The sequence below is a fragment of the Pseudorasbora parva genome, chromosome 12 (assembly GCF_024679245.1).
Source record: "Pseudorasbora parva isolate DD20220531a chromosome 12, ASM2467924v1, whole genome shotgun sequence".
In the NCBI taxonomy this organism is placed as follows: domain Eukaryota; kingdom Metazoa; phylum Chordata; class Actinopteri; order Cypriniformes; family Gobionidae; genus Pseudorasbora; species Pseudorasbora parva.
The window spans coordinates 30,131,639-30,143,053 of record NC_090183.1 but is presented as its reverse complement, the minus strand read 5'-3'; the positions used below and the strand labels follow the sequence as shown (position 1 = coordinate 30,143,053).

The 11,415-nt window shown below is 36.8% G+C and overlaps 1 protein-coding gene across 1 annotated transcript; it reads left to right on the top strand.

Annotated features, from left to right (window-relative positions):
* On the top strand, nucleotides 1-10,188 carry atg4c (autophagy related 4C, cysteine peptidase). The gene is made up of 11 exons (XM_067459816.1): nucleotides 1-93; nucleotides 388-511; nucleotides 622-705; nucleotides 1,861-2,094; nucleotides 3,624-3,945; nucleotides 4,061-4,131; nucleotides 6,048-6,214; nucleotides 6,350-6,428; nucleotides 7,095-7,171; nucleotides 7,732-7,851; nucleotides 9,101-10,188. The coding sequence occupies exons 2-11, from the start codon at nucleotides 436-438 to the stop codon at nucleotides 9,260-9,262; spliced, it is 1,392 nt and encodes a 463-aa protein (XP_067315917.1). The 5' UTR covers nucleotides 1-93; nucleotides 388-435; the 3' UTR covers nucleotides 9,263-10,188.
* The last annotated feature ends 1,227 nt before the right edge of the window (nucleotides 10,189-11,415 follow it).

The following is an 11,415-nucleotide window of genomic DNA, read 5'->3' as shown; positions in this document are numbered from 1 at the left end:
GCGAGACTGACCGAGATCGCCACTTCCTCAAAATGTAAACAGAAGTGAGTAGTTGCACAGCGAGTTCTTGAGTATAACAAGTCATGTGAGCAGGTATGTTATAAAGTTTATCTTTATATATTTGTTTGTTTATTTATTCGTCCCCCGCTTGCTTGCATTTACGTTTATTGTACACAACTTTGTAGCGTTTTGAAAAGTGTACGTACACTCACGGATTAATTAGCATGCTAGCCTGTATCCTGTGATACATTTATGTTATAGTCGCTGCACTGATCATTCTTTCCCATGCTACGTTATTGCTTTATTTCGCTTGTGATGGAAATGTCATCTGTGTGAGTATCCACAACGATATAACTTGTTTTTGGTCAAACTGAAAACTTTTCATAGAAACTCCATCGTACGTGTTGTGATGGGTTCTGCTCCGTGTCTGATAAAATGGAGACTAAAGAGACCGACGAGGTGGAGAAACTGAAGTCCAAGTTTATCTCAGCATGGCACAATGTGAAGTACAGTATGTAATGACAGATCTCACTTTTCCTTTAATCTTGCAGTATTTCACAAGCCTTAAATCGTGACATGCATGTACACGTGATTATCATGCATTTTCTTTAACCCTTCAAGGTTGGGCTCTTAAATCAAAAACTGCTTTCAGCCGTAATTCTCCCGTTTTCTTGTTGGGGAAATGCTACCATTTCAAGGCTGTGGGTAAGATGTTTTACACAGAACATTTACACCAATTTCATAATCTGTCATCGATCACAACGTTTTTATATGTGTTTTTTTTTATTTATTTTTTATTTAAAGGGGTCATGAATAGGCTAATTTTCCTTGAACTTTTAAAATGTAGGTCATTGTACTGTAGAAAGATCTCAGGACTCAATCCGAGAACCGCTTTGATTGGAAACCAAGCTACGAAAATGACTAGTTTCAAAATTTGTCACATTATGACACAATAGCGAAAGCCCACCTCTGCAGAAGAAAATCAATGCCTACTTCAACATCATCACATCGTTGGCCCCGTCCATTGCCACTTTAGTGAGTTGAGAAGAAGAGATATAAAGGATAACTTGACTACCTTCCAAAGGACCCTAATGTTAGAAAAAGGGTTATTCAATAGAGCAATATTTGTGTGTTCAATACATTTCTCTGTGAATTCTTTGATAAATCAGTTGCAATTTTGTCATAGACTTTATCTGTATGATATGTACCCGACAATAATGCCACAACATATGCGCTTCTAGGTTTTCGATAAGAAATCTCAGGCATTTCCAGTGAACTGTTTGCTGTCATTCTGTACTCACTGTCTTTAACATTTGATAATATAACTTTTTTTATTTTTTTATACATATATCTATATATATAAAAAGACATTTATTACCACTATAACCAGTAGATGGCAGCAAACAAGCATTTATTGGCTCATATTAGCTTTTACCTGTAATATTTCTGTAATGTTTCACTTTTGAATAAATATTTGACATAAATACATTTTGTCATGGTGTAGTATGAAGTACTAGCAAATGGCTCATGAAAAGCAATACATTTTCTTGCGACTTAATTACAGAGAAAGCGAGCACCATGCTTTCCCCTTATAATCACTTACAGAAGTTGTAAGTCAGTGCAGTGCAAGCTCACAGATTTTGGCACACTTGTGAAATTTTCAGTATTGTTTAATGAATCTAAATAAAATGCACGATAAAGCTTTAATCTACAGTGTGTTGACGCTTTGTATTTTTATTAACATTTATAAGTGCACCTCAGGAAATATTATAAAATATGAAAAGGAAAATTACGATTCAAATTTCTCACACCGATGTTCCAGGTATATCATGAGATGTTTGTGTTAACTGTTGCCCTTAGATGATGAAAGCCCCACTGAGAGTTGTACTGCTGAGGCATTAGATGGCGATGTTGTCACTGGCAATGTTGATGGATTTCGAAGGGACTTCGCCTCGCGAGTTTGGCTGACCTATCGAGAAGAGTTTCCTGCCCTTCCAGGCTCCACCCTCACTTCAGACTGTGGGTGGGGTTGTACAGTCCGGGCAGGGCAGATGATATTGGCCCAGGCTCTAATGCTTCACATTTTGGGTAGAGGTGAGAATGGGTCGAGAGTGAATCCGTTATGATGACGAGAAATGAGTAGATGCATTCAGTGTCTGCCCACGTTTTCCACATTTCCACAATTAGCACATTAGAATGATTTCTGAAGGATCATGTGACAGAAGACTGGAGTAATGAATAGTTTTCTTATAGTAACTGTCCATGTGAGAGCTGCACAAAAACTTTCGTAAATGTAATTAGACAAAGTATTTCTCATTTACTTGATGAAATTCTGTATAGGTTTTTTTTATTTCAGTGGTTGGGTATTTCAGTGTCAGAGGATGTCGCTCTAATGACCGATTTCACTTATGATTAACAGAGGGCAGTTTTGTGTAATATGGTGAACAGGCCATGGCATTTGCCAGTTTAATACCTTCATTCAAAAAACAACATTGAAGCGTTATCCAGAGCCCATGTCTATAATGAAATATGTCATTATAGAAATATCTGTCTATAAAGAGGCTGATGGGTAATAAAATATACTTATTGGCCAATTATAGGCTTTGACACTTAGCAAGGTCATTACCTAATGGCCCCACAGCCAGGTCCGGCACCTTTATGACCCTCAGTACTTCTATCTACACCATTTCAGACACCCAGTCTGTTTGTGAGGTAAAAAGTAGTAAAAGTGAAATACTGACTACATGGAATATCATAATTGGACTTTTGTTCTTAAAGCACAAGCCCTACTGTCTATTTAAAAGTCAAATTTAAATATGTCTGTCACTCTGAGAAATCTAGGACAGATTTCAGAAGTTCTGAAAGACCTGAAAGACTTTTGCTTCATTGTCTCTTAGTGCACCATATTGATAAAATTTATGAGGTAGTCAACAAAATAAAAATTAGAATTAAGAGAGTGGCAGTTTATTAACACTAAAAGTTAACAGAAAAGTAAAATCAAATCAATAATTTGAAAAGTATTTACTTGCTGCATCCATTAAAGCACTTAAGTAGTGTTGCCACAGTTACTTTGAAAAAGTAATCTGATTACTGATTACTCCTTTAAAAGGAACGTAGTTACTTTACAGATTATTTTATTAAAAAAATTATTTTATTTTATTTATTTATTTTTTCAGCAGTTGCCGACAACACCCCTGCCGTCTCAACATAGAAATGACAACCGTTTTTGCCAACGATCACTTTATTGGAAGTGCTGCTGGTCACTTATTGGAAGTGCATTTTTATCAGTAACGTCAACAATGTATCTCCTGACATTTTAAATTGAAATTTAAAAAAATTCCTGAAAAAATTCTCTCCTCAAAAAGCAAGAAGAAAGCATATATATATATATATATATAATATTTGCTTTCTTCTCTCTCTCTCTCTCTCTCTCTCTCTCTCTCTCTCTCTCTCTCTCTCTCTCTCTCTCTCTCTCACGTTAGATTACTCGTTACTGGAAAAAAGTAGTTAGATTAGAGTTAGTAAGTAACGCATTACTGGCATCACTGCTTAAGTATTGTTATTTTGTGTTGAAATTCTGTTTTTATTTTATTATTTAAATATTTTAAATTCTCTTTCACCAGACTGGACCTGGTCAGAAGCACTGACCTTGGAGCCCCTGGATACAGAGACATGGACCAGCAGTGCAGCACGGAGACTGGTGGCCACATTAGAGGCTTCCATTCAGGGGGAAAGAGTACAGGTCACCCAGCCTCTCGGTCCTGCTCATGGAGCTGAGGAGGCTGACTCATATCTACAAGAGGCATATCATCACACCATTGTGTCCTGGTTTGGGGATGGGCCATCAGCTCAGCTGGGCATCCACAGGCTAGTGCAGCTAGGAATGACTTCAGGAAAACAGGCAGGAGACTGGTACGGCCCAGCCGTGGTGGCACACATACTCCGGTAAAGAGTCCATAATGCATACGTTTTTTAGTTTTTAAGTCACCCCGTACTGATTATTATGTGCAGTATGTCAATATGTCTCACACTGTCCATATTTCTTCCCCCCATCCATCAGAAAAGCTGTTGATGAAGCAGCAGATGCAATGCTGAAAGGGATAAGTGTTTATGTAGCACAGGACTGCACCGGTATGGACAATTACTACTACTTTTTTCTTTAAATTTTTTAAATAAATGCTATTTTTTAACTCTTGTTTCAACAAAAATATTATTAAGCAGCACAACCATTTTCAGCTATGATGATGATAGTAATAAATGTTTCTTGAGCACCAAATCAGCATATTAGAATGATATCTGAAGGATCATGTGACACTGAAGACTGGAGTAATGATGCTGAAAATTATTTGCATCACATAAATAAACTACATTTTAAAATATTTGAGAATATTTGAATAGTAGTGTGTATATAAATAATGCTGAACCAACACACACCAAATATTTATAAGCTAACACTCAAACATCATTCAACTCTAGCTGTATTGTAAGAGTACAATTAGGGCGCTTTCCCACTTGGTTCGATTGCCTGGTCCAAACCTGAGTTTGTTTGCCCCCTTCTCCTTCCCCCACTGGATTGTGTTCATTTTATACCGTATACACCCGAATATAAGACGACCCTGAATATAAGACAACCCACCGCCATTTTCCAGACTTTTTTTGGTGGGGGAGAGATTTTTGTGGGGAAAATCTGGCTTTCAACAGAAAATAATTTTATTTGAAAATTCTACTGATAATTCATTGAACATTTTTTTAACACCATTCATTAATTATTTGGATTAATTTGTCCCAAAATAAAGTTCACTCTGTCAATGAGTTTAGAAATGAATGAATGAGTGACAAAAATTAATAACATTTTCACAAAAAATACAATAATTATGTAGGCCTATCTATGCATGCAATTGTGGTACTGTGAAGATGGATAGAAAATAACCATCTGCTTTTAATCAGACACATCTGACATTGAAGTCTTGGAACAAACCAACCTTATTGTGGGGTTGCAATAAGAACAGCAGTGCAAATGGGCCTTTATACTAATTCATTACTGTCACTAATTATTTAGCCTATTATGGCACCCATTATGGCGCCCTCTACTGTTTTACCCTGCTTTCTCCCTTTCCCCCTGTGATTTTGTTTATATCGCGAATATAAGACAACTACCCATTTTTTTAGCCTATTTTTAGGACACAACCTCGTCTTATATTCGTGTATATACGGTATTATTTTGATCTGAACCGCGGTGTGTTTACACATCATCAAAGCAACAGCTATTTACTCTTGTTTCTTGGTTTTAACGCATCAGAATATAATGGCACTTATGTCCATCTGCTACGAATGTACTGCATATTTTCTAATAAAAACAAAGGCTTATGGTGAGCAGAAATTATATATACATTCTCTATGCTTGTCAGTAAAGTGAGGGTGTGATCATACATCATCAATAGCGGTTCACTGCCGCTATTTAGTACGATTGCGTTTATATCCGCAATGAATTGTAACAAACCAGTGAATTGTAACAAACCAAACTGGTGTGAACCAACAGCACAAGTGTAAAAGCACCCTTAAGGGGGTCGCACACCGGACGCGGAGCTCGGCGGCGCGCCACGTCTTTAAAATTCGAACACATTGTTTTCAATGAGTGTACGCACACCGGTGGCGGCATTCGGCGCCTGTCCGCGGCGACTCAGGAAGTTGTTCTAAATCCTGCCGCGCCACGGAGCGCCATTTCAAGGCTTTATATTAAAAGTATATTATCATTAAGGTATACTGATTTCAACCTTTGCTACAAGACACATTTGTTTTACATTCTGAGTTCAACAGCTTGAATAAAGTCTAAACATATTTTGGGGAAATGTATAATAAACGTAGCCTTTTAAAATGTGCGCGTCTGGTGTGCGATACCTGAGACGCTGCGTGGCGCGCCGCCGAGCTCCGCGTCCGGTGTGCGACCCCCTTTAGATTCAGTAACGGCTGTATTTGTCCCATTTGACAGAGAAAAAGAGAAAGAGAAAAAGTACCAGTTTTGAACCTCTGTTATTGATTGTCTGCAGTGTACAGTGCTGATGTTATGGATAGCCATTCAGGGCGGACGGGCAGAAACTGTGATCCTCAGGGACTCAATGCTGGAGCTGCCCCTAAAAGTAGAGCTGTCATCATCCTCATTCCTGTGAGATTGGGTGGAGAGAAGATCAACCCAGAATACTTGAGCTTTGTCAAGGTGAGAGGCTTTGTATTTGTACAAAAGGGTGATCTCCAAACTAGATCACACAATGACGAAGAGAGAAATATTTGTTAAAGATGAGGCTATCGACATAAAATACAGTGGACTTAACAGCTCTCTTGTTTTCCCCAGAGCATATTAAGCTTAGAGTACTGTATTGGCATCATCGGAGGAAAGCCTAAGCAGGCTTACTATTTTGTCGGATTTCAAGGTTAGTCTTTTATTTAGAAGTCATTATGCACACTCTCTAAGAGACAAAGAAAAATAATGCATGCAAAGAGAAGGCCAAGCTTATTTTATTTTTCCAGAACCCATCAAAAGCACTACACCATTCATCATGTGCGGGTATCTGAAAAAGCAGGCTTTCTCCACTTACATAAGTAGCTTGCATAGATTTCTGAGCTACCCAGAGTAGCTCACTCTTCATCACCTTCAGTAGCCAGTGAAAACCTTCAGTTGGACATGTTGGTAGTCAATATTTATCCATTTACATTTTAGCTATTTGAAATAGACTCCGCAATGATGTCTAAATGACAAGCAATACATTCTCCCTGCCAGGTCCGGCCCATCATCTGCATTCATCATATGCAAATGATCTAATATAATTGCGTGTTTGTAAAAGTAATTTCTCCACACCAAAATTAAATGACAGCCCCCTTTGCGGCATAAAGAATGTGCTTGTACAACCAGATCCGATTATGCAGCGTTTAATCCATCCGAGTTTAGGAAGGACCACAAAAAATTCTCGCATTTGATTGTTTGAAGCCCAACTGAGGTGGGTGACTTTGAGCTGCTCTGCATAGAAATTGGGCAAGGATAGGCATTATAATAATCACTGTGTTTTTTGAATAACTTGTCTTTTGTTTTGTCCTTGCAGATGACAGCTTGATTTACATGGATCCTCATTACTGTCAGTCTTTTGTGGATGTCAGCACAAGCGATTTCCCTCTGCAGGTAATGTGGAATTACAAAAAGCTGACCGCCGCACAGTGATGTGAATTTAATAGTTTCTGTACTTAAGGGTATGAATCTGAAAGTAGACCTCCACACTCAATTACCGAACACTAGAGATTTACACATTGTTCTGTACTTTGTATCTGCTCCAACATTTTATATAGCTCCAACGATTTTATATTTCAGCATCATAACTTATTTTTACGCTTTTTGTGTGCTGTAGAAAGTGGCCTGGCGAAAGACAGAAATATTGGGCCATACTTTTTGCTCAGCTGTCTAAGCCTTTCAGATCTCGGGCAGAATTCAACATTTGTCAAAAAACGTGTCAAAAAGTAAAATCTTTTATTTCTGCAATCTGATTGTTTCACATGAACACGCATCCATCATTTGGAACCGCACTGGACTGAACAGTTTAACACGCCTATTGCACTATAGATGGATATTACAGATGAAAATGTATAATTCTTTAGTTGTGCATATGGATCACTGTGTTTTCACAAACATGGAAACAAATGGTGCCTTTTGACTCATTTTAATGGATATTTCATCTTGTTTTTTAGTCTTTTCATTGCCCATCACCAAAGAAAATGCCTTTCGGTAAAATGGACCCGAGCTGTACAATTGGATTCTACTCAAAAGACGTCGAACACTATGAAAGAATTTGCAACGAGCTGTCAAAGGTGAGTAAACCTTTCAGAAACCTTTGTTCATTTTTTTCATTTTTTTATTAATAGAAGTATGAATGGAATAAACAACAGAAATATTGTGTTCCAACAGATAGACACTATGGGCTTTTTTTTCTGTCAAATTTGATATTTTGGGCTTTTTAGCTTTTAATAAAATGTTTTTTTCAGACTAGTGGTAAAAGAAAACATTAAAAATACACTTTTATGTGCATTTTTTATAGCACTTTATTTCCGTATGTAGATTTAAAGTACAGTATATATCTTTAAAGGCCGTTTTATCAAAATGACTTTTTTCTCCTGTACTTCAGCATCACTTACGTACTTTACAGTTTTATTCCCGCTGTCTGTATTCTGAAGGGTTTTGTTCATATACAATTGGCTTGATTTTACACAGCATTTTATTGCAAAAAAATTGTGTATATTTATTTTTTCTGGCGGTTGACTATTTTCTGAGTGATAAAAGAGATATCCAAAAATGGTTGTAAAAACCTTTGACTCTAAAATGTCAACGAAATTAAAGAATTTTGAATCTTCTTTATAGAATGTTGTTGTTTGTTTGTTTTTTGGTAGTTTTTTTGCTGTAGAAATGTATGCAAATTTGTGCATATTTAATTAATCATGTCTAATTTGCATGTTCAGCCATAATATTTCAAAACTTAATAATACACAATTTGTTATTTCTTTACAAATCTCAATGTAATCCACAGACTGGGAAAGTACACAATTGTACCTAAAAAAATATATGTTTTAGGGGTACAACAGCTTGTGCATCTTTGTACCTTTTTACTCCTAAAAGGTGCATATTAGTACCTTACAGTATAAATATGTACCTTAAAGTACTACTGTGGTTTAAAAAAAGTCCTTTTGAGGGTACTGCCCCAATGACAAGCTGTTGTACCCCTAAAGATAAAATTTGGACACCTTTTTTCTATAAGTGTACGGTGATATCTATTCGTTTTTTTGTTTTACCCTATTCACCTTACCTTTAAGGTCTTCCCTTAAAATAACATGTTAATATGTCTAAATTCACACATTGTCTAAGAAAATACAGAAAAATGTTTCCCTTTTAAGCTGTAAAAAGGCAGCTATTTAAATTTCCATCAGCAGGTGGCAGCATTTAACTAGGTAATTGGAAACCGCGGGACTACTGGCACTGTGACCGGCAGAGACTATTGTTAGGGGCAAATGTTGTATATTAGTTGATCAGTTTTAGGTTGATAAACAGTGTTCATTAATTTGCCAGATATTGGAGACCTCATCAAAAGAGAAGTACCCTGCATTCACCTTTATGAAAGGACACGGGAAGGATTATGAACTTTCGATTGCTGTAGAAAAGCGAGAATGGCCTTTCATCAGGGACGCAAGAAAAGCAGGGACAACGTCAGGAGACTTTGTGCTGCTCTGAGAGAACCATTAAAGCTTCTAACCCAAGCCAAATGATACAAAATCAGGGCTGGATCAGTCTGTATTTACAAAACACTGTGGGTCTAAACTTGGTTCCTCATGTCATTTCAGAAAAAGCCATTTAAAAAAAAAAGACCAAGCAGTGCATTCATTCGCTTAACCGAACCCATAAATGTCGATACTTCTGTCAGTGTGCTTGAAAGCAAAGTTTGATCCAGAGATGGTGGTCATAGTCTGGAGTGTTTTATGCACATGTGCCATTTGTTTTAATTGCAATTTTATTTACTAGCTAAACCAGGAAACATTTCAGTGTGCTCCTATAAATGCAATGGACATGGGTGGTTAATACATTTATTTTTTTAACAAGAATGTATTGTTTTTTTCTCAACTAGAATAGTTTTTTTCCCCCTCTGGGTATATACAAGTAATTCTTTCTTAAAACAATGAATCAAAACACCTATCTAGTCTACTTTTTTAATGAATATATATGGTGATTTGACTACACAAAACGTATGTTTTATGTTATGTCAATTTAACTGGCAGGATCTTATGCATTTACAAGTGAGTAGATAAAAACTGTATCACACTAAATATAGTGGTAGCTAGATTAAAAAAGCCCTCTCTGATTTTAATATTTCTGAAAAAAATGGCAGCATAGATATGCACTGTAATTGTGCTTAATATAAGAGTAATTAATGCCAGTTAACAACAATATAGTAGTATAACACCAATGTGGGGGAAAAAAACATTAAGTGCTACAAAGATCTTAATCAGTGTTATTTTTAAGGTGTAATGGAATAGATAACCAGTATGAATCAAGGAGTAATTTATTAAGTGATGCCTTATTTATATATATCCTCATTTATATTTTCTTGGTGATGTATCCTTTTAACAGAATTGTCAACATGAGCCTGTACTACCATGAATAGCTTTGAACCAAACACCTTTGAACCAAAGCACTTGGCATTGAACAGAATTGTAACACTAGCTCTAACAGAATTGTGACATCTTTTATTTATTGAAACCTATTAAATCCACCGTTTGTTCATTTTAAGGATTTTGTAAATTGCTACAATGTATTTGTAGTAACACCATACTTTAATTGCCAAAATCTTTTTGTACAATTAACATTTCAGTTTTATAATTGTTGTTTTCGGACATGGAAAATAAATCTAATATGGTTAATTAATCAAAAATGGTTTCTACTGTTTTTTTCTGTAATTACATGATTTATTTCAAATAGTTCATCTTGTGTTCTTTACTGGACAGTAAATTTGTTATTGAGCTATTTTCAGTCTATTAACTCATCTTCCTGACAAACACTTCAAATAAAAATGACCCGCACTTGCTAACTCCTTTTCATAACCCGTTCAGCCAAATGGAACAAATCTGTATCTGGTGATTAGGCTAAGTCATTTTCCAGGGCAAAGTAAATATCCTTGCGTTGGACTCAGTGTTGCCATGGTTAACTCCTCTGTTTCTGTTCCGTTTGAGCAATGCTTGTGCTATTCTCATGTTAAATACAAATTCTTATATTAATAAGGTCAAGGCCCATAGAGTCTGGTTGGGTTGGGGGGAACAGAATAAGTCACAGAAGTAGCGACACACAATAGCTCCAGCGTCTCAGTGTCTGTGATCAGTAAATTCATATTGGGCTGTATTTAGGAAAAGGCAAGGACAAGAGCGGAAAAAGGGAAGTTTGGGACATTAGGGGTGAGGCAACATGCCACCCTTTCCGTCAGTTACATGAAAGGGCGCTTGTGCTGGGAGGCATGGCTGCTTTGAGAAGACTTTGTGTTCTAGACGTATTTATGATGCTGCCTGTATGAATATTTGATTAATGAATCATTCTCTCCTGAGGGGGGAAAGCTGTATCCCAGCAGCGGCTACGGCACCATACCAGACCTCATTGCTCTGTTCTAGCACAGCTGCCAATAGAGGCATTGATTCGGCAGATTCCTTCAAATCTAATCTGCTCCGGCGAGCAAATTCCACAGATGAAAGAAGCGGAATTCTGTGAGAGGCTTCGTTTTGCAGGCAATTTGGATTGAATAAAGTTTTCTCTCTTCTCTCTTTTTTGACATGCATTTTGACAAGATAGGATATGACATAAGGTTTTTGCTGCAGGCTGTAATGGATAAAGTGCAGCCATTC

Excerpts from the sequence above, each read along its gene's own strand:
- atg4c (XM_067459816.1), top strand. The coding sequence starts at position 436 with ATGGAGACTAAAGAGACCGACGAGGTGGAGAAACTGAAGTCCAAGTTT. Across the intron at positions 706-1,860 it reads CTACCATTTCAAGGCTGTGG|ATGATGAAAGCCCCACTGAG; the intron begins GTAAGATGTTTT and ends TGTTGCCCTTAG. Across the intron at positions 7,852-9,100 it reads TTTGCAACGAGCTGTCAAAG|ATATTGGAGACCTCATCAAA; the intron begins GTGAGTAAACCT and ends TTAATTTGCCAG.